Here is a 26,049-nt window from a genome sequence, read left to right as displayed (position 1 = left end):
ATTGGTGAAAGTGGGGTGTTAAAGTCCCCTACTATGATTGTGTTACTTTCGATTTCCCCTTTTATGGCTCTTAGTATTTGCCTTGTGTATTGAGGTGCTCTTATTTTGGGTGCATAAATATTTACAATTGTAATATCTTCTTCCTGGTTCAATCCCTTTATCATTATGTAGTGTCCTTCCTTATCTCTTGTAATACTCTTTGTTTTAATGTCTATTTTTCTTATATGAGAATTGCTATTCCAGCTTTCTTTTGATTTCCATTTGCATGGAATATCTTTTTCCATCCCTTCAATTTCAGTCTGTATGTGTCCCTAGGTCTGAAGTGGGTCTCTTGTAGACAACATATATATGGGTCTTGTTTTTGAATCCATTCAGCCAGTCTATGTATTTTGGTTGGAGCATTTAATCCATTTACAGTTAAGGTATTTATCTATATTTATGTTCCTATTACCATTTTCTTATTTGTTTTGGGTTTGTTATTGTAGGTCTTTTCCTTCTCTTGTGTTTCCTGCCTAGAGAAGGTCCTTTAGCATTTGTTCTAAAGCTGGTTTGGTGGTGCTGAATTCTCTTAGCTTCTCCTTGTCTGTAAAGATTTTAATTTCTCCATCAAAACTGAATGAGATCCTTGCTGGGTAGAGTAATCTTTGTTGTTGATTTTTCCCCTTCATCACTTTAAATATGTCTTGCCACTCCCTTCTGGCTTGCAGAGTTTCTTCTGAAAGATCAGCTGTGAACCTTATGGGATTCCCTTGTATGTTATTTGTTGTTTTTCCCTTGCTGCTTTTAATATTTTTTCTTTGTATTTATTGATAGTTTGATTAATATGTTTCCTGGCGTGTTTCTGCTTGGATTTATCCTGTATGGAACTCTCTGTGCTTCCTGGACTTCATTAACTATTTCCTCTCCCATATTAGGGAGGGTTTCAACTATAATCTCTTCAAATATTTTCTCAATCCCTTTCTTTTTCTTTTGTTCTTCTGGGACCCCTATTATTCAAATGTTGGTGCATTTTATGTTGTCCCAGAGGTCTTTGAGACTGTCCTCAATTCTTTTCATTCTTTTTTCTTTATTCTGTTCTGTAGTAGTTACTTCCACTATTTTATCTTCTAGGTCACTTATCCATTTTTATGACTCAGTTATTCTGCTATAGATCCCTTCTAGAGTATTTTTAATTTCATTTATTGTGTTGTTCATCACTGTTTGTTTGCTCTTTAGTTCTTCTAGGTCCTTGTTAGACATTCCTTGTATTTTCTCCATTCTATTTCCAAGATTTTAGATATCTTTACTATCATTATTCTGAACTCTTTTTCAGGTAGACTTCCTATTTACTCTTATTTGTTACATCTGGTGGGTTTTTCCCTTGCTCCTTCATCTGCTGTGTGTCTCTCTGTCTTCTTATTTTGCTTAACTTACTGTTTTGGGAGTCTCATTTTCGCAGGCTGCACGTTTGTAGTTCCCATTGTTTTTCGTGTCTGCCTCCAGTGGCTAAGGTTGGCTCAGTGGGTTGTGTAGGCTTCCTGGTGAAGGGGACTAGTGCCTGTGTTCTGGTAGATGAGGCTGGATCTTGCCTTTCTGGTTGGCATTCCACATCTGGTGGTGTGTTTTGGAGTGTCTGTGGCCTTATTATGATGTTAGGCAGCCTCTCTGCTAATGGGTGAAATTGTGTTCCTCTCTTGCTAGTTGTTTGGCATAAGGTGTTCAGCACTGTAGCTTCCTTGTGGTTGAGTGGAGCTGGGTCTTGGCATTGAGATGGAGATCTTTGGGAGATTTTTGCAATTTGGTATTACATGGAGCTGGGAGGTCTCTTTTGGACTCATGTCCTGAACTTGTCTCTCCCACCTCAGAGGCACAGCACTGAGTCCTGGCTGCAGCACCAAGAACCTGTCATCCACACGGCTCAGAATAAAAGGGAGAAAAAAAATGAAAGAAAGAAAGAGGAAGATAAATTTAAATTGAGTTAAATTAAAAAGTTATTAAAATAAAAAATAATTATTAGAAAACATTTTTAAGTAATAAAAAAAGAAAGAATGAAAGAGGAGAGCAACCAAACCAAAAAACTAATCCACCAATGATAACAAGTGCTAAAAACTATACTAAAAACAAAACAAATCAAAAAACGGATGGACCAAACCCAGGACAATTGGTAAAAGCAACGATATACAGACAAAATCACACACAGAAGCAAACACATACACACTCACAAAAAGAGGAAAAGGGAAATATATATATATATATATATATATATCATTGCTCCCAAAGTCCACCTCCTCCATTTGGTATGATTTGTTGTCTATCCAGGTATTCCAGAGATGTAGGGTACATCAACTTGATTGTGGAGATTTATTCCACTACTCCTGAGGCTTCTGGGAGAAATTTCCCTTTCTCTTCTTTGTTCGTAGAGCTCCTGGCGTTCAGCTTTAGATTTGGCCCTGCCTCTTCGTGTAGGTCGCCTGAGGGCCTCTGTTATTCACTCAGGCAAGACGGGGTTAAAGGAGCAGCTGATTCAGGGGCTCTAGCTCACTCAGGCTGGGAGGAGGGTGGGGTACGGTGTGTGGGCCAAGCCTGCGGCGGCAGACCCCACCATAACTTTGCAACAGGTTGAGGCATGCTGTGTGTTGTTCTCCCGGAGAGGTTGTCCCTGCATCACGCGACCCTGGCAGCGGCGTGCTGCATGGGCTCCTGGGAGGGAAGGTGTGGAGAGTGACCTGTGCTTGCACACAGGCTTCTTGGTGGCTGCAGCAGCAATCTTCACGTCTCATGCCCGTCTCTGGGTCTGCGCTGGTAGTCGCGGGTCACGCCCGTCTCTGGAGCTCCTTTCAGCCGCGCTCTTAATCCCCTGTCAAGCACCAGGAAACAAAGAGGCAATAAAAAGTCTCTTGCCTCTTCAGCAGCTCCGGACATTTTCCCAGACTCCCTGCCTGCCAGCTGTGGTGCACTAGCCCCCTTCAGGCTGTGTTCATGCAGCCTACCCCAGTCCTCTCCCTGGGATCCGACTGAAGCCCAAGCCTCAGCTCCCAGCCCCGCCTGCCCCAGTAGGTGAGCAGACAAGCCTCTTGGGTTGGTGAGTACTGGTTGGCGCTGATGCTCTGTGCGGGAATCTCTCCGCTTTGCCCTCCGTACCCCTGTTGCTATGCTCTCCTCTGAGGTTCCGAAGCTTCCCCCCTCTGCCACCCACAGTATCCGCCCGTGAAAGGCCCTTCCTCACATTTGGAAAACTTTCCTCTTCACAGATCCCTCCCACTGGTGCAGGTCCCATCCCTATTCTTTTGTCTCTGTTTTTTATTTTGCCGTACCGAGGTACGTGCGGAGTTTCTTGCATTTTGGGAAGTCTGAGGTCTTCTGCCAGCGTTCAGTAGAAGTTGTGTAGGAGTTGTACCACATGTAGATGTATTTCTGGTGTATCTGTGCGGAGGAAGGTGATCTCAACGTCTTACTTGTCCACCATCTTGAAGCTCCTCCCTGTCCAGAGGCTTTTTAGTTTAAAGTATTCTCACTTAACATTTTTGTTTTTGTTTCCTTTTCTTTTGCTGTCAGATCTTAAAAATCACTGCCCAGACCAATATCACTGAGATTTTTCCCTATGCTTTCTTCTAGGAGTTTCATGGATTTACATTTTACATTCAAGTCTTTAATTCATTTTGAGTTATTTTTGCATGTGGTGTAAGATAGTATTCCAGTTTATTTTACATGTGGCTGTTAACTAGATTTACGGTGGTGATCATTTTGCAATTTATACAAAGATCAAATTATTATATTGTAAAACTGAAACCAATATAATGTTTTATGTCATTTACCCCTCAATTAAAAAAAAATAAGTAATGACATTTGTTTCTATCATGTGATTACATTTACCAAAGGTCTTTACATCTTCATACAGATCCTAGTTATCGTCTAGTGTGTTTTTTACCTTTTATTTATCCTAAAGGACACCCTTTAGCATTTCTTTTAGGGTGGTTCTAGTGTTCTAGTGATAACTCCTTCAACTTTTGTTTATCTTGAGATGTCTTAATTTCTCCCTCTTTTTTGAAGAACATTTTTGCTGGTTATAGAATTCTCCATTGAGAGTTTTTTTTTTTTTTTTCCATTAAGCACTTTAGTTTCTGATGAGAAATTGGCTGACAATCTATTGAGAAGCCCTTGTATGTGATAGGTCACTTCTTGCTGCCTTTTATATTCTCTGGTTTTGGCTTTTGACAGTTTGATTATAATGCGTCTTGCTGGGTTCTCTTTGGGTTCATCTCGCTTGTATTTGTTTGTACTTTTTGAATTTGTAGATTCATGTGTTTCATTAAATTTGAGAAGACTGCAGCCATTGTTTCTTCAAATATTTTTTCCACCCTTTCTCTCCCTCTTTTACTTCTGGGACTCCCATAATGCATATGTTGTTCTAGTTGCTGATATCCCACTCATTTCTTAGACTCTGTTTCCTTTTTTCTTTTCCTCTCTGCTCCTTAATATCAATAATTTCAATTTTCGTGTCCTCAGGTTCCCTGATACATTCTTCTGTCTGTTGAAATCTGCTGTTTGTCATTTCAGTTATTTTACATTTCAATTTCAGTTCCCTTTTATAATTGCTATCTTTTTGTTGATATTCTCATTTTGTTCATAAATCCTTTTTGCAATTTCCTTTATTTTTTTGTCCATGTTTTCCTTTGGCTCTTTGTGCATATTTAAGATAGACGATTTAAGGACTTTGCGTAGTAGGTACAGTGTTTGTGGTCCATCCAAGATGGTTTATTAAAACCATTTATCTTTTTGATAAATTAAGAATAAGAAAAAGTTACAAATTTTATTTTACATTCATTTATCCCTTCACCAATGCTCATTTATCATTCATGTAGATGCAACTATTTGACTATTTGTAGTGGCTTCTGGAGATTGGGATCAGCTCTTATTTACCCAAAATCGGATCTAATGTGGCAACTGAGGATATCATAGATATATAAAGTAAAAATTAATAGGTTGATTCTTCACACACTGTAACTTTCTGAAGATAGTATGGTAGACAGCCAAGATGGGCTAGATTGGCTTCAGTGAAAGGAGTAGCAAGCGACCTTGTTTTTTATTGTGTTTAGGGAGTGGGACCAGATGAGGGTTTCCACACATGGGCTGGGGTTTTGCATAGTTTGAGCATCCCCACAGGCACCATGGCACAGAGCACTCAGACATTCTTACTTGTTTGCCCAGATGCAGGGCAAGAGGGAGAAGGAGAGGTGTGGGGTCTAAATATTCTCAGTAATCAAACATCAAAAATGGAGTCAGATTATTTATTAAAATTCACCTCTGATATTTTGCCCACGACTGAAATGTGTTATATTGCATTTAATTGAATTCAAACCTGTTTAACTAAGCATTATGGCACTCTATGGGACTTGTGGCCTGAGGCCAGTAAATGTTCAAGTTACTCTTTTAACTTCTCAAAATATACAACATTGAGATCTTGAATAAGTCATTCAATACAACTTCTACTTTCCATCAGTGATGTCTGGAACTCTGAAGGGAATTAGAAGAGCTTTGGTATAGTTTTGTGTTCTGACTCCACTATGTACAGAGAAATGTGCAACTTTGATTTATATTTTGGTTATCTTTATCTATAAGGCAAGAAATTTGCAGAGTTCTTTGCCCCAACTGGGGCAACTTTGGACCAGGAATTGTTGCCATTGCTCAGACAAGATGGCCAGCAAATGACTGCCTGAAGTTTGGCCAATTATCCTGACCTTTAGATCCCATCCTTTATCAGTGATGTCTCAGTTATGGGATGGATAGCATCAGCTCTCCAGCAGGCACTATCATATGCAATGGCAGCAATACCACCATGTAGCACATCGGCTCCCATTTCTAATCATTCAGTTGTTCCCAACGGGGTCCCCAGGTGGCCAATGGTTTCTGAGAGAAGTGGAACCCTCTGGCACCATTGGATCTGTCAAGGGACTGAGGAGAAGGAAATCATTTCCTCTTGTCGGTGTGATACACCAGAGGGCTCAGGTTTGGATCTGTCATGTAAGTACCATTTTATTTCAACAAAAGGGCCTCTGTGGCCATATAAGTACTGTAGAGTTCCTATATCCATGAATTGAGTCATAATGGGTAACTAGGTGTAGAAAGTCATAAGTGCAGTCCTGTGATACCCTCCATTCCCAGAAGGGCTCGGTATTTGGCCAGCAGTAGTCACTTTAAGGCTGTGTAGCATGGGTTGGAGAAGAGCATATTTTTGCACCAGAAATGTGTGGGCAACTTATGGCCATCATTGTCAGAGACTCCAGAAGGCGTGAAAGGAATGTACACAAGCCTCTATAGTGAAGGAGTTTCTGCTATCACTAATGGGAATACCTGTTGTATTGCAATTTGTATAGAGTCTAGAGCTTTTTATTATAGGAGGTTACACTTTGTAGTGAGTTTATTTGCAAATAAGAGAACAAATGAGCTTAAGTAAAATTTGTAAACGAGAAATGTGTTGCTTCTAGAACCTAAAGGTCCTAAAAGATGTTGTGTTTGTCTTAACATTGTGAGTGCTGAGTGCCAATAGCTGTTTTTTTGACAATGCCAGAGATAGAGCAGCCCTCAGCTTATCAGATAATTTTCAAGAATTTAACTGAAGTAGTGAGACCCTGTTATGTGCGTGACAATGGCCCATCTTTTTTGTCCTCCTTTATCAATGTTTTATGTCCTGAATGAGTCAAATGATATACTTGGAGGAGTATGACATCATTGTAATGTCACACCTGTGCTCTTGGAGAAAATTGGATGTAGTTAATATCTTGCACTCCAGTATGCAGAACGATGGTTCCCCCCACAAAATGTCCATGCCCTAATCACTAGAAACTGTGAATATGTTATCTTGCACGGCAAAAGGGTCAGATATGGGGATATATGTATATGTATAACTGATTCACTTTGTTATAAAGCAGAAACTAACACACCATTGTAAAGCAATTATACTCTAATAAAAATGTTAAAAAAATACTGTTAATTAAAGAAAACCAGACATCTCAAAAAGGGGGGGGCTTGCAGGTGTGATACAAGTTACAGATATTGAGATAAGGAGGTTATCCTGGTTTACCCGTTTAGGTGGGCTCAGTGTAATCACAAAGTGTTTATAAGTAAAAGAGGGATGTAGGAGAATCAGAGTCAGAAAAGTTGCAGTAATAGAAGCAGTGGTTGAAGTGATGTTATTTCTGATTTTAAGATGGAAGGGGGCCATGAGCCAAGGAATGTGGGCTGCCTCTAGAAACTGTAGAAGGCAAAAAAACCAAACCAAAACAAACAAACCCCCCCCCCTGCAGATTATCCCCTAGAAAGAATGCAGCCCTGCTGACACCTTGATTTTAGCCCTGTGAGATACATTTTGGAAATCTGACCTCTGTTACTGTAAGGTAATAAAGTGTGTATTGTTTTAAGCCACTAAGTTTATAATAATTTATAATAGCAGTAATGGGAAATTATACACCTGAAAAGATTGTGTATGATGGCAAAGCTGTTGAGGCGTCCATGGATAGCCAGGTAAATTTGTACTGTGTCCCTTTGAAGGTGAATGCAAACTGCAGCTGAAAAGCTGTTAAAATAGGCATTGAGCAGAATATATTAGCCAAATCTGTAGTTGCAAATTATTTACCAGTTTCTGATTAGATGGAGTCAGTAGTTTCAATAATATTGGGTGCTGGGGCCTTATTAGGTGGGTTGTGGAAATTCACCAAAGTGTACCATTTGTATTTTCCAGGTTTAAGAACAGGCTAAATTGGGCTGTTAAATGGAGAAACAGTGGAGATAATGACTCCTTCTCTAAATAGGTGTTGTATAGTGAATTTCAATCCTGAAGACCCTGCAGAGCTAAAAGCATAAGCTTTCCAGCAGATAGCAGCATAACTCAAAAAGCATGCTAGCCAGCAGATAACAGAGCCAGTTAGCAAGCCAAAGTAAGAGAAGAAAGGCCTAGTGGTGATGGTCATCTTCTAGATACCCTTCTCACGGTGTCAATTGTTGTGGTCATCCTGAAGAATCAGGGTGAACCCATTCCATCCAAGACTGGTTTAGATGGTGAGACTGATGATGCCACACATGCATTAAGAGGGTATAAAGAGATTTCTTTTTTTATTCAAACAATGGACTTTCATGGGAGAACAGGGCAGGCTCCCATGTAGGTCTGGAAATGACTTGATGGAGCAAATATAAGAGACTGGTTTTGTGGTAAAAGGGTGAGACTGGGGTGAGGGTCCCCTGCATGGTTTAAACTTCCCACTAGCACAAAAGGAGGGAGCTCCTAGGCTTTCTTAGCACCTTGCCCAGATGAGGAAGAGGAATAGATAAGTGTGGAGCTTGAAAGATGTAAGCAGTCAAACATCAGACTCTTCATTACAGTAAGCATACTATATTTACATCTTAACTTTTGGAAGTCTGACTTATTTGAGATTAGCTTTATTGTGTAGGCACATGACCTGCTGGTAGTTGTTTGCTTGGGCTACATGATACTTCCCAATGTAAGTAGTCAAAGGAATTAATTCTACTCATCTAAAATTTATAAGAATATAGATGTGTGTTTGTTTGGGTATGTGTGTGTGTTTCTGCATGTGTGTGTAAAGCTTGACATTCTATCACAAACAGTGTAAATCATTCCTTCCACACCTTGCTTATAATGGGTCTCCCTAACTTGCTGTACTTGAGTTGACACATTAACAAGTGGTTATAGCTAAACAAGTCATTTGAAAAGAGTAAAATTATTTAATTCAAATCAATATTGTAGAGTCTTTGGCCTTCTGGAGAGGCCCTAGAACCTTGGAATAAAAAGGAGATTCATAGAATCACCACCACCCACTTGACTACTACTCACATCTGTGCTCAGGGCTACACAAGTATGTAGTATTTGTGCAAATCTTTCATCAGGGTTTGAACAAGGAAAATAGAAAAGAGGTGCCAACCTGGAAAAGTGGCAGTTAGTCAACCTTGAGAAAAAAGGGAATAAGAAAGACATCTGAGCGAAGAGACTTCTTTTGGCCTATGTGTGAAAAAGGAATGACAGAGAAGGCTCACATAAAGGTAAGTGTATAAAGACACTTGTCTTAGTTTGGGCTGTTAAAATAAAATACCATAGATTGGTGGCTTAAACAACAGATATTTATTTCTCACAGTTCTGGAGACCTGGAAGTACAAAGTCAAGGTCCTGGCAGACTCAGTGGGTAATACCCCACTTCCTGGCTTCTAGACAGTTTCCTTCTTGAAATATGCTCACATGGTTTCCTTGGTGCATGCATATGGAGAGAGATGGAGAGATCTCTTCTCTCTTCCTCTTCTTACAAGGACACTAATATTATTATGAGGGTCCCAACCCTCATGACCTCATCTAAGCCTAATTACCTCCCAAAGGCTCCATTCCGAATGCCATCATATTGGGGATTAGTGCAAGACATGAACTTGGTGGGGGGATACATTTAGTTCATAACATTTTATACCTGGCTCCCCAAAATTCATGTCCTCACGTATTAAATACTTTCATTCCATCCCAATAGACCCAAAGTCCTAACCCATTCCAGCATCAAGTCTCAAGTCTGAAGTCCAAAGGCTCATCTAAATATTATTTAAATCAAATATAGATGAGACTCAAGGTATGATTCATATTGATGAAAATTCCTCTCCGGCTGTGAACATATGAAACCAAACAAATTACATGCTTCCAAAATGTAACGGTGTCATGAACATAGGATAGACATTTCCACTCCAAAAGGGAGAAAGAGGAAAGAAGGAAGGGGTGATAGGTCCCAAGCAAGTCCAAAACCAGGCAAGGCAAATATGATTAGATCTTAAGGCAGGAGAATAATCCTCTTTGGCTCCACCCTTCAGGCCCAATGGGGAGCCATGGCCGCTGGGCCTGTGCGTCTGGAGCCTGTGCTCCGCAAAGGGAGAGGCCGCAGCAGTGAGGGACCCGCGTACTGAAAAAAAAAAAAAAAAAAAAAAAAAAAAAAAGGCCGTAGCATCACCCCTACGACTCATCGGGCCCCCCCCTCTTCAGCTAGGCAGGACATAGCCCACATGGCTCTCTATGAAGGCCCAGCCCATGCTGCAGCTCTCTATAGTGATCCTGCCCTTTGAAACCAAGGTGGAGACAGCTGTGTACTCTGGGCCTGTGCACTCTGGGCCTGTGGTGGGAGTAGCAGCCCTGATGATCTCTGAATTGCCTTTAGGATCCTCTAGGATCCTTCTTCCTTTTTCTTCAGTTCTTGGGGAAGGCCTACTTCCTTACTAACCTTTTTTTTGATTGATTGATTGAAGTATAGTTGATTTACAATATTGTGTTAGTTTCAGGTATACAGCAAAGTGATTCAATTATTCAAAACATATAACTGAATATATATATATTATATATATATAAGAATATATATAATATATATATATTCTTCTTTTTCCTTATTGTTGCATCACAGTTTATTGCAAGATATTGAATCTAGTTCCCTGTGCTATACAGTAAATCTTGATTGTTTATCTATTTTGTATATGGTAGTGTGCATCTGTTAATACCATACTCCCAGTTTATCCCCCACTTCCCCTTCGGTAACTATAAGTTTGTTTCCTATATCTGTGAGTCTGTTTCGGACAGCCACCTTCTTGATGTGTGTTCACATGGACATCCTTCACTGCGTGTGTGTAGAGAGAAAGAGAGAGAACTTTTCTCTCTTCCTCTTATAAGGGCGCTATCAGATTCATGAGGGCTCCGTCCTCATTACCTCATGTAAACCTGGTTATCTCCCAAAGGTCCCACCTCCAAATACTATCACAGTAGAGATATGGCTTTAATGCATGAATTTGGGGAGGACACAGGCATTCAGTACATAACAGTGCCTCGGAACCTAGAATGAGACAGAGGGCGGAACCAAGAGAAGGGAAACCAGGGACAGGGTGAGATGCAATAGGCATGCTTGTGAGTTTCCGTGATGGGAGCAGGGAGGAGGAAAATAGGGCTGTCCGATGAGCTATCTGATTCTATCCATATGGTCAGTCCTCTTGTGATTCACATATTAGAATCCCCTTCACCCCCAGCATGGTGGGAGACCCTTATTTATGGGGATCAGTGCATTGCTACATCAATAGACAGTAAAAAGATTCCTTCCTCCTTCATTCTAAGAGGGAGAGAATGAAAAAGTGCCTAACCTGCCAGTATGAATCTTCTTGCATAAGCTGTCTGTCCACTTTGCCACAGTCATGAGCCTGTCAGATTTTAAAATAACCTCACCTCTAATTTCTACTTGAAGGTTTTAATTATGAATTTAAGCAGCGACACAGGCACTGACTTACCTCCCTGTTTATCAACCAGCAACTCAGAAGAGCACTGTGGTGCAAAGCATCAGCTTTAGAGTTAGACATATCTGAGTTTGAATCCCACTTCAGCTATCTTCCAGCAGTGCACCCTTGTGCAATTTCCTTTAATCTTCCAACCAGAGTTTCTTTATCAGTAAGGTGACAGGTAAAATAAAATGTAGTAGCAGATTTAAAATCCACATTTGATGCAGCAGAAAAAAACAATGTATCATGTATAAAAAGGAAAAGCATATATTAATGGTGTCAATGAAATTAAACAATCTGTTGCAAAAAGTAGATAGGTGAAAAGGATGACAAGAACAATGATCACAAGGGAGAACAGGGAAAGGGCCCTAGATTAGGGATGTCCTGAGGAGGATTCACACTTGCTGCAACTGGAGCAATACTCAAAAGTGTAAGTGAGGAACATCTGGCCAAGTCAGAAAAAGTTGTGAGCATGCAGATCAAGAGAACTAAACACATTCTAGGGGAAAAAAAATCAATGAAAGAGCCATTCTTGGACATATTAGACACACTTTTAAAAATCTTCACGTGTAACCCTATAGCAAATCAAATGAAAACAGCACCCACAGATTATCTGAATATCATTAAGGATATTTTAGGCAGCAAATAACAAAAAATCACTCAAATTGGCTTAAACCATGTGGAGAGTATTCTCTTGCATAATAGGAAGTCCAGAGGTTAGGAAGGATTTAGATTTTGTTGCTCCAGTGGCTTGATGAAATCTTGGAGGACCAGCTTCCTGAAATCCTTCTCCTTTGCTCTCCACCATATCTACCTGGGTTGCAAAGTGACTGATGGTAGTATTAAGAGGAATATAACGTCCAGCAAGGGATGAAGGCCAGCTTTCAATGTCACCTTTTTTTAAATTAAACTTTTATTTTTAGATAAAGGTAGATGCTTTTTTTAACATCTTTATTGGAGTATAATTGCTTTACAAAGTTGTGTTAGTTTCTGCTGTATAACAAACTGAATCAGCTTTATGTATACATATATCCCCATATCTCCTCCCTCTTTAGATGCATTTTTAAGAAATAATACAGAATGGTCCTGTATGCATTTTGTCCAATTTACCTCAATAATAACATCTTGAAAAACTATAGTATCCTATCACAGGCAGGATGTTGGCATTGATGCAATCCACTGATCTTAAACACATTTTCCTAGTTTTACATCTACTCGTGTATGTGTGTGTGTGCGTGTGTGGTCATTTCTTTTAGATTTTGCCACATTCGATTTCAATTTTTTAAGTTCATGAGTCCACTACCACAGTCAAGATACAGGGTATTTCTATTATCACCAGGATACCACAAGTTGCCCTTGTATAGCCACACTTCCCTGTCCGCCACTCTACCCATAACCCCTGGCAACCACTAATTTGTTCTTCATTTCTGTAACTTTGTCATTTTGACTTTCATAACTTCAAGAAAACTATATAAATGAACTCATACAGTATATGATCTTTTGAGACCAGCTTTTACTTTGAGCATAAAGCCCTCAGAAAAATCCAAGTTGTTGTGTATATAAACAGTTCATTCTCTTTTATTGTTGACTAGTATTCCACAGTATGGATATACCACACTTTGTTTACTGTGTCATTTAGCTACCTAGGACATTTTGGTTGTTCCCAATTTGGGGCTATTACAAATAAAGTTACTATAAATAAATGTGCTCAGATTTTTGTGTGAACATGAACTTGCATTTATCTGGGATAAATGCCCAGGAGTGCATTTGCTGGGTCATATGGTAGCTACATGTTCAGTTGTTGTTTTTTTTTTAGAAACTGCCAAACTGTTTTCAAGAGTAACTGTTACATTTTACATTCCTACCAGCAACGTATGAATAATTCAGCTTCTCTGCTTCCTTGTCAGCATTTGTTGCTGTCACTATTTTTTATTTTAGCCATTCAGAAAGATGTCTTATTGTGGTTTTAATAAAATAAATAAATAAATAAATAAATAAATAAATAAATAAAATAGATGTCTTATTGTGGTTTTAATTTTCATTTCCCTAATGGCTAATGAATATCTTGTCATGTGTTTACTTGACATTTATATATCCTTTTCAGTGAAAGGTCTGTTCATGTCCTTTACCCATTTTCTAATTAGAGGATTTTTTTACTGTCAATTTGAGGTTTAAAAAAATATGTATTCTAGATACAAGTCCTTTGTCAGATATGTGCTTTGCAAATCTTTTCTCCTAGCATGTAGCTTTCTTTTATCCTCATCACAGAGTCCTTTACGGAGCTGAAGTTTTCTATTTTGATTTTTTTTTTTTTTTTTTTTTGTGGTACGCGGGCCTCTCACTGTTGTGGCCTCTCCCATTGCGGAGCACAGGCTGCAGATGCGCAGGCTCAGCGGCCATGGCTCACGGGCCCAGCCGCTCCGCGGCATGTGGGATCTTCCCGGACCGGGGCACGAACCCATGTCCCCTGCATCGGCAGGCGGACTCTCAACCACTGTGCCATCAGGGAAGCCCTTCAATTTTGATTTTTAACGTTGAACCAGTCTTGCATTCTGAGTTAACCTTCACTTGTTCATGATGTATTATCCTCTTTTATGAAATAGTAGATTCAATTTGATAGTATTTTGTTAAGGATTTTTGCATTTATGCTAATGAGTAATATTGACCTGTAGTTTTCTTTCAATATCTTTGTGAATTTTAGTATCAAGATAATGCTGGCCTCATAAAATGAGTTAAGATGTGTTCCCTCCTTTATTTTCTTATAAATTTTGTGTATGTTTGGTATTAGTTTTGCTATGTAGTGATTGAATTCTCCAGGGAAATTCTGTGCAAAATATCGTGGACTGCCTAAGAACTGTTCTGTGAAGAGAGTTCATAGTTTGCGTCAGATTTTGGAAAGAGTTTTTTCTGTGTTCTCCAAATTGTAAATAACTGCTACTCATTTACAGATTTATATGTATAAGTGGCTGATTGTGGCATGTGCCTTTGGCTTGTTAATTCTATCTAGTAAGTAATATACATGTTTACTCTGGAATATGTATTTTGAAAATTCCTAAAACAAATTCTCTGGAGGTCTCCTCCAGGTCTGTGGGAGTTAGGTTCATTCATGCTCCAAATTCTTTCCTCTTTCTTGGAAAATATTATGTTTCAATACCTACCAAGGGCAGCTGAGGAAGGGGAGAATCATCCTAACATGAGAAAGAACAACCTGATGTTGGGGGTGGTGTGCTATATTGGTGGGGTTCAGTTTAAGGATATAGTGGAGATGATTGTAAACTGATTACAATAAAAAGTTTAAGGCCTTTCTCTAGAATCCTGAGACAACTTGACTCCTAATGGTCCCCTCAAATCACAGCTCATCTGCCTACTATATGATGTGCTGGTATATCTAGAGAGCTAAGGGTTGGGGAGAGATTATGTCTTCCTAACTTCTACATGGAATGGTCATACTCAAGGTGAGAACTGACATCTGTGGGAAAAATAAACACTGTCCACTGGTCACAGTCCTATTCCATCAGTGACTCAGGAACAGGCAGTACTGCCCCTAGATGGTGGAAGTATAGCCTCACAGGGCTAAGTAAAGTGGTAGCTCCTCATGGTTAACTCCCCACCCTCACCAATCCTGACAACCTCATCCCACCTGAGGTTGCTGCCTGTATTGATAGACACTACAAATATGATGAAGCAAAAATAAGCAAGCCTGCCAGCATTTATTATAAAACAATCAATGGAACAGAAGAGGGGAATGTGGCAGTAGAGGTGTATTTATATCCATTCACGGGTCTGTGTTTGCAGCATGCATGGTTTCAGGCCATGGAATTTTTATGTGTATTATATCCTACAAAGGAAAATGGAAGGTCAGCTGATCCAGGAGAACCTTGAAGTCAGGAGACCTGGGGATTCTCCTGTTTTATCAGAAAGGGGAGACATTTTGGAAGGGAGAAATCAGAGAGTTAGAAGTTGGGGCATAGCTCTCACCCAAAGCATCTTGTGAACCAATCCAGGGTTCTCCTGAATGGGGTCTTCCAAGACTCATGGGGAGCAGCAGGTTGGCTTGACAAGCCACTGACTTGAGATTTGTTCTCAGTAATATCAATCAAAACAACAAAGGCCACGGGTTCCTCATCTGGGTCATTGACAACCTGCAGAAAGAAAGGAAATATCATCACTCTAGTAGTCCCTATAAGCCCTATCATTTGTCTCTTCACACAGCCCTGGGGAAGACTCCCAGGGTTCTTCCTTAAGTGATGTCCCAATGCATATACAGGGCATGGTTTAGGGTTGAAGTCTGTGGTGGGCATTAAGATATGAACATCTGTCCCCTCCTTAACCCCCCCATTAGATCCTCGAGCTAGGAGACCCTTTTCACCCCACTCTGTTTGAGCTTGGGTTGCTTTTATTTGGAAATTATCTTCAGGAACACAGTCTGACAAGTAGGTGAACCCATTAAGTCTAATTCTCCTAAATGATATAATTGCTGCATTTAATAGCTTCATCCTACTTCTACACTCCTAAGTGAACAGGAAAAGTCCTCATGCCATTTCCATTAGCTCAGAAACAAATAAGGAGAAACATTAATTTCTATATTTGTCTTTATTAAAATAGAAAAAAGTTTTGTGACAATTGTAGGATCTGTCCCAACAAATTGAATAATGCTGTGATAAAATAAACCTTTGTTAGAGAGTGTTCAGCTAGGCAATTCAGAGCTCTTTGAATGATCCAAGATGTCACTGCCAGATGTAGACAACCCTTCTTATATGTGCTCCTTCATTTGCCAACAAATGTTTATTGAGTACTTACCATGTGGCAGTCTGTCACTGTGAAAGTCAAAAGGCTGCTCCTATTGTATAAATTAAAATGTCTTAGATAATTGGGAGGATTGAACATTTTTCCTCTGTTTACTGAATTTCCTCTTTTATCAATTGTCTATTCTTTCCATTTTCCCTTCCTGGGCAGTAGTAAATACCTTTTTTTTTCACTTCATTTATAATGTTGCATACACCAGACCACGTCTGTCTAAATGCTTATTTACTATTCAGTCTTGTCTGGTTCGGCTGCTATTCTCTGATTCACTTAAGGTGTCTTTTGGACAGTGACTGCACTGGCACTGTTTATCTTGCCCTATCAGGCTGTCCTTTCTCTCTGTTCCATTCCTTTCTGTTCACACAGTGACTCTCCACAATTTTAGAAACATATTTAGCCAGACCCCAAGGTTCATCTTGTACTTAAACAATGACATGCCACTTTTCTTCAACAAGAAAAATTAAAGGGGAAAGATGGAGAACTAATCAATTCAGTTCTTTCTTTTATCCACTGTTAGTATAAGTACAAATCTCAGGTTACACAACATGAAATGAAAAAAATACCATGAATAAACTACTAAAACATCATATCCTAAGTTTAAAGACAAAGGGCTCAGTTCATTGTGCTCTTCGGTCCTCTTATTTTAACCTGTAGTTGTATACCTTGGAGGTCCATGAATTGCGTGGATGTCTTCTCCCGCCACCTCCTGAAACACAAGGCACTGATTAAGGAAACCATTGGGCTTCCCTGTGCCAAAGTCAAGAGATCTGAGTTCCCAGGGTGTTGCCAATCATGAACAGCACCTTGAGTAAATCAATATCACATCATCTGGCCCTTGCAACCTGAGAAGAACTGGGTTGCCATACTCACACTGCCATATGTAAACATGCGCATTCATCTTGACACAAGGCCTGTGAGTAGAAGCTAAATACAAGAAACAGTAGCAACATCACACAAGTATTAGCAAAATGATAAATAAGACATTTTCAATCACTGGGGAGAATAAGCATTATTTCAGTAAACAGGTTTGTAACCACTGTTTAACTATACGGGAAAAATCAAGGTGACTCCCAAAGCCATGAGACAAACCTGAATCCAAATATTGTTTAATAATTAAAATCTCAGTTTTCATGGATACACAGCAGAAAGAAGAGAAGAAACTATCAGTATCTTAGCAATGATTTATTTTTGGTGTGCATTGGTGAAGGAGAACAGATCATTTGTGTCTTCCTATTTAAACTTTCCTATGTTTTTAAATAAAAGGAAAAATGGATTTTTAACATCTTTGATAGGTGAAATAAAGGTAATTAAAATATTTTAAGCATACTTTCCAGTTTTATAAAGAATTACCATTTCTTGCCTTCTTGACAGACAAGGAGAATCTTTGCTAAACCCTGGACACTAGAGAAAAAAATATAGGTAATTAAATAAAAATCACTTGAATTCCACTGTTCAATAGTATCACTACTAACATTCTCTATTGCCTCATTGCATCTCTGCATTGTGTGTGTGGGGGGGGCGGGGGGTATGTATAGTAAGATTTATTTTTTTTCAGTTTCTAGTTTATTATTTTCATTGCTCTAACATCTTACATTTTATTTTTGTTAAAGTGCTCGTTCTTTTAAATTATTTTTCCCCATTAAATAATAAAGTATAGAGGTTATGCGTTTGCCTCCATATAACTTTGCCATGTCTTCTACATTTTAATGGAACGAGTTCTTATTTTTTAAAATGTTCTCAATATTCTTCACCAGTAGCGTAGCTTTGGATTTCTTTTAACCAAACAATTATTTAGGACATGTTTTTTATTTTCCATTTTACACAGTGGTGAGCCTTTTTCTTTAAAGTGTTGTCATTAAATTACAGCTCTATTATTGATACATTGTAGTCAGAGAATATGACTTTTACCATTTCCACCCAGGCTCAGTTGAGGTTTTGTGTCTTAGTAGTTGATTAGTTTTTGTTTCATGCATTCTTTTTTTTGAATTTTATTTAATTTATTGTTTTTATACAGCAGGTTCTTATTAGTCATCAATTTTATACACATCAGTGTATACATGTCCAATTCAATCGCCCAATTCAATGTATAGTAAGATTTTATACATTGAGATCTCAATGCATATATAACATAAAAATCACTTTATAAGGTACTTTGCAAGTATACTTCATTTACTTGCTCTCCTCCAGACAAATCAACTCCCTTTTGTGATACAATGCCATGTACTCTGGGTGTTGGAAAAGGAACATATGCTTTAGAAATCATGAGAGAATATATAAAGATGTGAGCATAACTAAAATTTTCAAATTTCATCCAGTAATCTTCTTCTCAAGTGATATCTGTTAGCAAGTATGTAACTATGACAACCCTGAATGTGGGGGCTGAAAAAAATCAACAAACAATAAATGCTGGAGAGGGTGTGGAGAAAAGGGAACCATCTTCCACTGTTGGTGGGAATGTAAATTGATACAGCCACTATGGAGAACACTATGGAGGTTCCTTAAAAAACTAAAAATAGAACTAGCATATGACCCAGCCATCCCACTGCTGGGAATATACACTGAGAAAACCATAATTCAAAAAGAGTCGTGTACCACAATGTTCATTGCAGCTCTATTTACAATAGCCAGGACACGGAAGCAACCTAAATGTCCATCAACAGATGAATGGATAAAGAAGATGTGGCACATATATAAAATGGAATATTACTCAGCCATAAAAAGGAACGAAACTGAGTCATTTGTAGTGAGGTGGATGGACCTAGAGACTGTCATACAGAGTGAAGTCAGAAAGAGAAAAACAAATACTGTGTGCTAACACATATATATGGAATCTAAAAGGAAAAAATGGTCAGAAGAACCTAGGGGCAAGACAGGAATAAAGATACAGACCTACTAGAGAATGGACTTGGGGATATGAGTAAGGGGAAGTGTAAGCTGTGACAAAGTGAGAGAGTAGCATGGACATATATACACTACCAAACGTAAAATAGATACCTAGTCGGAAGCGGCCGCATAGTACAGGGAGATCCGCTTGGTGCTTTGTGACCACCTAGAGGGGTGGGATAGGGAGGGTGGGAAGGAGGGAGACGCAAGAGGGAAGAGATATGGGAGCATATGTTTATGTATAACTGATTCCGTTTGTTATAAAGCCGGAACTAACACACCGTTGTAAAGCAATTATACTCCAATAAAGATTTTTTAAAAATCAATAACGAATACTCTCCCCTCACTTTAGTCTGTTCTTGGTCAGAAAGCAGTGGTAGCAGCCCTATCAAGCCCTGCAGTGTTAGTGTGACCTATTTTGGAAGAGGTGCCTCTCTGGGCAAGAGCTGAAAGCAGTGGAGTGCTGGAGGGTACTCTTACTGGAACGTAAGAGGCGACTATCACATTGTCGGGAATTTTGTGAGCCAGCTTTTAAACACAGCTGTCATTAAAACTAAATCGTATACAGTAATAATTACATTACATACATTATATTGAAAACGAACATAATACATGATCAAAAGTCATCGATTCCTAATTATTTTCCTACATTTTTCTATTAGCTATGCTCTTGAGATGGTGCTTATTTATTGTAACTGAATGATGGAAATGCATCTCTTCCCAACCCTGCATCAAAGGCCATCAAGTTGGTAGCTTGAAATCGGCAAATTCTACAACACAGTGCGATTCTTCCAACCCTTGTCCTCCCCCACAGAGCCTGTTGTTAAACATTTACCTGCATGGCACTGGTTGAGATTGATCCACTCTGCAGATACCCTGGTGTGGTGGATATCCTCAGATCCAACCAGTGTTGTTATATACCATACCAGAGTCAAGGGCTAACTCACACTGTTATGTAAAGTGATATTTTAAACCTGCGACCAAAGGATAGTTCACGAAAGATGTTTAACGTCTACCATTTATAACAATGTCCTAAGACGCCCATACTATGCCATTAAGAGACTTTTAAAAAAGGTATAGCTCAACACGTGTCGGGGTGTGGTGGGGGTGGCTGGGCAGGATCATGAACATCAGCAGAGGACTGAGAAACAAGTGCAGGTAGATCTGATCAATTCCTATAGATTGTTACTTTGAGTATGAAATAAAGGGATGATCCTTGAAAGACCCTTCTGACTGGGTGTCTGCGGCTTCAAGTTTTGAACTTCTCACTCGACACTTTGTAAAAAAGTAAATTTATTAGCTAATTTAGGGCAAGGCAAAGAGAAGGGAGTCTCCACCCATCTCTGGCTAAACATTTCCCTTCAAACACTTGTGCAACTCTTTGAGCACGTTTCCTCATATGTAAAAGGGTGATAATAATGCTTAGCTTACAGAGCTGTTGTGAGATTATATGTGCTTAGCATACAGTGAACACAGAATAACGAAATGATAATGATTCTTCCTTGTATTTCCTGGGTCCTTCAAAAGTAGTCCCCAGGTCTAATTCATCTCCCCTCTTTGATTCTTCTTGTCCTGATTGGCTTCAGTTTCCCCCCACTGTAAAATACATATTGGACTAGAATCAAACTGGCATTCCATTGGCCAAAGTTGGCCTGCTTGGATGTGTTGTTTGGCCCATGTAAAGGGCTTAAAGAGGAAACCAGAGCCAACATTTGAAAATTGAGATATTTTACATAGAAATCTAGAATTTCATCTTCTCTTGAAAAATCAGGAGATGGGGCAACAATGAGTCCACATTCCTGCATGGCAACAATTGGCTAGAGCCAAGTGACAGCTGCCCCCTTAGGTAGAGCATGCACTGTCAATTGGCCAGACCCCATCTGGCCCGCTCTACTCATTTATATAATCTGCTTGATTCTGCAGACGTCTCAATTTGTGGCCCTCTGGACAACTGGAAGCAGTCTATGCCAGGAAAGGCGTAGGCACGTACTTGCTGAATGAATAAATCTCCCACCCCTTTTTTTTTCTCTACCATTTTCTTATCTAGCCATGTTAAGAAATCCCAGTTATTGAGTAAAGAGCTTCTCCCTTTGAAAAGTGAATTGAACAAGTCTGTTAGAGTCAGGAGAGTCTAAGTTATACTGTAGTAACAAACAACTCCTACATCTCAGTGCCTTACAACAAGGGTTTATTATTTGCTCACACCCACAAACCTAGACAAAAAATGAAAACATCCTCAGATTTTCACATGCATGGATAAGTATATGAGCGTGCCAGTATGTTCACAATCATGAATCAAATAAAAACTCTGGCAGATGAACATATGGACTCACACAGAACCCTATTTAGAGACTGATCAGCTTAGACTGTACAACCCTGTTTTCATAAGAGACATTAAAAGGCCCTGGGATCCAAGAAAGTAAAGGATGGAGGTACAAGAATATCCACCCTCAGTCAAGGAATTGCCCCATATAAAAAAACGGGTCTGAAAGCTTATATAAGCGCCTAAAGGCTTAAAAAAAGACGTTAAGAATTTTGGACATTAAGCATTTTGCAAATGCATACATAGTCAGCATTTTAGTGAGTTCTCCCACTCTGGGCTTCTAGCTCAAGGGGGAGATGCACCCCAGGTGTCCATTAGGCAGAGAAACGGAGCTGGCTGGCGCAGGTCCAAGAGAGGGGTTAGGAGGCTGAAGTCCTCTAACTCCAGCAGGAGCTGTAGACACAGAGAAGGGGGTCAGGGTCAGGTCTCATCCATTTCCCCTCCTGGCTCTCCCCTCTTTTTTGTTCCACCCAATCAAGGCTTTGTCACCTGGACTGTATTGCACAGAACTCTTCCTTGCTGGTTTGCCCATCTCAAGTCCTGCCTCCTCCAAACCCTCCATCACAGCCACCACATTTCTTTTTGTCAAGCCCAGTGCCTCTGAATATGCTCCTCCCTAGTTCAGACATTCCCTGGCTCCTCACCACCCACAGTTGCTGATCTAACCTCCTAAGCCTGGCATGCCAGACCTCCGTGACTGGTAGCCTCTCCACCCTCATCCCCTCTGTTCCAGCAGTTCCTTCAGGGTGGCTGCTTCACTCACACTCCATACCGAATGCACCATTTTGGTCTGGTCGTGCCCAGCCTTCCCTCTCAGCCTCCCCAGGTGTCTATCTCGCCTCCAGTCCTTCCTCCCCAGGCTCATCAGTGAGATACAGCCGCAAAACACGACTTGTGAAGGCATCCATGCTCCACCTTGAGACTGGAAGCTCCCTGAAGGCAGGAACCAGATCTCCTTCTGGACTAGGCTCTTACCACCTATGTATGTCCTTCCCAGGTCACAGCAGACTGCAGGGGTCTGGATAGAAAGCCCTGGGCTGGGAGTCAGGAGACCTGGTTCTTCCACTTGATATGCTGCATGCCCTAGGGTAAGTCCCTGCTACTCTTAGGGACTTGGTTTCCTTATTTCTTGACATCAGGGCACTGGACATTTGGTGTTGAGCACAATGCTCGATAAACCGATGATTCACTGAACAACCATGTACTGCCACGTCAAGAGTCAGACTGAGGAGCTTGGCTGCCTGGGCCCAAAGAGGTTCAACCCCCAACCCCCCTCCAACTCTGACTTCCCAGTCAGGCCCTGCTTAACACAACCGCCTCCCATTTCCCAACTATCCCCAACCCCATGTTCTCCTTTCAAAGACCAGGCTACCTGGTGCAACACAGGGCTGGAGCACAGAGATGGAGCCAGAAGGGGCCTGGGAAGACTCTCTCAGAGCCAGCAGAGCCTCGGCCGCTTCCAGTTTTCGCTGCCACTCTGAGGAGGCAGAAACCGAGACCTGGTCGGAAGCTTTGGGAGCCTGCAAAGCAAAGGATGTGAGAGAATGGGAGCTGGGAACCCACACCTCCCCCGTGCCCCTTCAGTCCCCAGCCACCCTGAGGCCTTCTGCTCTTCTCCTTCACTAAGCTTGGCCCCTGCCAGGGTTCTGCACCCCACAATTTCCCCAGAATCCATGGCTGCAGTAGAAGGGGGTTAAGGGTGGCACAGGGCTGGAGGATCAGAGTTGAGCATCTAGGAACAAGGAAAGGAGAAGCCAGGGGATTTATCCCTCTGGCAGGCACATACTACCAGTAGAGAGAGAGGAGCAAGGATTTTGCAATATCTGCATGTGGGAGTCTGAATGCCAGCTGGCCATTAGTCGTTGTGGCTTGGACAAGTCTGTTCCCCTGCTTGGACTGTCTTCTTTTCTGATCTCTTTTTTTCTATATCTTTCCTGAGACACTAATTCCTCCCAGCTTTTTCAAAACTCCCAAGGCAACAGTAAAGATTATGGGAAGTCAGAGGTGTCTGTGTTTTAATCTTCAAGGCACCTGGAGTGACGTGATTACTGTGCCTGTCCAAGGACTGGTTCTTGCCTCCATATTCCCCAGTCAAGTTACCCAAGGCACTTGAAGGGCCAGCTTGGCTCATCTCCAGGAACTTTTCTCTGACGGTTATTAGACTCTCGCCTGGGTGAGATGGTGGGCCTCACCATCATGGCCCCCCTTCTCAGCAGGAGCTTCTATCCCATCGATTTGTTTCATGTGGAATAACAGCCTCCAGTTGTCAAAGGCCTGCTATGTGGCAGGCCTTGTGCTAGGCCTCTTGTCAATGTTATAGGTGTAGAATATTGTCCCCTCTCAGTACACTGATAGGAAAATAGAGGCTCAGAGATGTAAAGTTACTTGTCCAAAGTCTCACAAATTGGAAATGGCAAAGCTGGGAGAGCTCTGTCGTTGCCCCATAGTCGGAGATGCCACCTTCTCCTCCTCCTCCTCCTCCTCCTCCTCCTCCACTTGCACTGCACTGCCTTCACTTCCTCTTTCTTGCTCCCATGGCCTTAACCAGAAGGTTGGGCACTCAATAACAAAATATACGACTAGCTCCATGGTCCTTCTCACTCTACTCACCTGCTGGGCAGGGCAGGGGGTCTGTGTGACTTCCTGGAAAGAGAAATTGTTAGTTGCTTCTTCAAGGGTGCTGGAGTCCAGGACAGAGACAAAGATTCCGAGACCAGACCAATCAGCAGAGCTCCTTGGGAGCTTGCCTGCAGGAGCAGAGAGCACAGGTTGGAGTCAGGGACCAAGCCGGCCACGGAAAGGAGATGTGGGCATGTTTTAGGACAACGATAGGAGCCCAGGATGTCAGAGTTGGGAAGACCTTGAAGACAAGCTAGTCCTACTCTTCATTTTGGGACTGGGGACTATGAGACCCAGAGAGAAGTATTTTTTTCCCCAGGGTCATATGGCAAGTTGCAGTAGGGTTAGAGATGGTACCCAGGTCTTCAGGGCACAGGAAGGGGTCTGGGCAGCAGCTGAGGTGGAAGCTTCCCACACTGGCCCCAGACTCCTCCCCAGGGGTTGCACAGGGGTGGGCCTCAAGCCGATGTTCTCCTTCCCAACTGTGAGAGACTGGGGACAGCTTAGGTGAGCCTTTCCCCCTGACCGTCTCCCCCGCCCCCGACTCTACCTCCCACCCAATCTGAGGCCTCATCCCACCGTGGACCTTTTTGACCGCACCCCCCGCCCCAGATCTCTCCAGCCCACCAGCACTTGGTAGATAATATTGATGAGGTTTTATAGTTGGGGAAGCTAAGGCCCAAGGAGTAACTTGCCCAAAGCCACATCGAAATTGGGTGGTAGGACTGGTGACAAAACTACTCATGCTCCCTACACCCAAAACTCAGACTCCCTCCCTGGCCAGAGATACTCACTGGGGACTCTTGCTTGAATGGCCAACTTGTTGACATGGCTGTGAGCTTTGGCAGAGGTGGTCCCACTCCTTATGAGTCCTTCAGTCAGGTGCCTCTTTCGGAGTGGCCCCTCCTCCGACTTCAAGGTACTCTCAGCAGGCAAGATGCTGCAGTGTTCCCTAAAGTGGGGGATTGCAGGTCTAAAGTCAGTCACCTTTAGAGGAGGCCCACTCCCCTCCCCTTGTCAGACACCATACTCACGAGGAGAGGGCACACTTGTGACACTCGCAGACGTCGAAGAGGCAGTAGTGCTCCTGGTCCTTGGTTTGGTCAGTGATGCCGTGTTTGTGGCAGCGGGCACTGCGATGTTTAGCTCTTCTGGGACCAGGTTCAATCCCCCACGGGGCTCTGGTCTCAAGTCCAGTGGTGGAGTCAGGGGGGCCGCAGGGCACAGCAGGCATTTCATCGGGATCCATGGTTCTAGAGCAAGGAGTGGAGGTCAGGGTGGCCACATGATCCCCTACCCACAACGTACTTCCTCTGCCCTTGGAAAACCCCATCTGAGGCGGCTGGATTCTTCTCCACCCAGCTCACCGCTGAAATGAGATTGTACCCTCCCTTCTTACTTCGTGTAGCCTCCTTCCCAGGGAGCTCCACTCATGCATAGGCAGGGTCCAAGAAACTCTGGGCATGGGTCCTGTATATTTTCAATCCAATTACTAGTCTCTCTGCCTACCTTCACTCCACATAGACACCCTTTTCAGGCATGCACATGCACTCTCATGCCCCCTTCAACAATGACTACTTCCCTTTCTCATGTACCATCTTGTATTCTGCTATGCCCAGCTATTATTCCTGGCATCCACTTCCACAATTGTCTTCCTAACCTCCTGCATTCATTCACTCCCTACTCATGATTCTATGCCCCTCTGCATTCAATTCTATTATTAGTCTCCTGTATGCCCTACATTCAGTCTTCCTCTCACCTTCCATTCCGATTTTTTTTTTCTTGCACCCCATCGAAATCTTAATTATTCTCTTGCTCCCTCTTTAAACTGATACCCCTTTGCATCTCATGAAATCATATCATTCTGCTGGATCTCAAGCCCCTGTTTCAACCATTATTTTCATTAATTCCCTCAATTATTTATCAAGTAGATGTTTGTTGATCCCCCCTAGTGAATGCCAGATCCTGATCTAGTCAAAAGCCAACTCCTCACTACACTAATTGTTCTCTTGCACCAACACACCCTCTCTGCTTTCATGCAAACCCGTGCATTCCCTCCACAGCCTCCCAACAATCTTCCATGCTCCTCTCCAAACTTCAACAATTATGCTTGGGCTTCCCTGGTGGCGCAGTGGTTGAGAGTCCGCCTGCCG

At 41.6% G+C, this 26,049-nt stretch overlaps 1 protein-coding gene across 1 annotated transcript; it reads right to left on the bottom strand.

Annotated features, from left to right (window-relative positions):
• Nucleotides 1-21,557: 21,557 nt before the first annotated feature.
• Nucleotides 21,558-25,145, bottom strand: LOC103070581 (doublesex- and mab-3-related transcription factor C1-like). Its single transcript, XM_007445597.1, has 5 exons — nucleotides 24,931-25,145; nucleotides 24,691-24,848; nucleotides 23,888-24,024; nucleotides 22,650-22,797; nucleotides 21,558-21,670 (listed from the first exon to the last, which is right to left on the bottom strand). Exons 1-5 carry the CDS (start codon nucleotides 25,143-25,145, stop codon nucleotides 21,558-21,560), a joined length of 771 nt encoding a protein of 256 aa, XP_007445659.1.
• Between the last annotated feature and the right edge of the window lie 904 nt (nucleotides 25,146-26,049).

The sequence above is a fragment of the Lipotes vexillifer genome, unplaced genomic scaffold, assembly GCF_000442215.2.
Source record: "Lipotes vexillifer unplaced genomic scaffold, Lipotes_vexillifer_v1.1 scaffold2051, whole genome shotgun sequence".
Classification (NCBI taxonomy): Eukaryota; Metazoa; Chordata; class Mammalia; order Artiodactyla; family Lipotidae; genus Lipotes; species Lipotes vexillifer.
The sequence above is the reverse complement of the archived record's forward strand: the minus strand, read 5'-3'. Positions and strand labels throughout refer to the sequence as shown.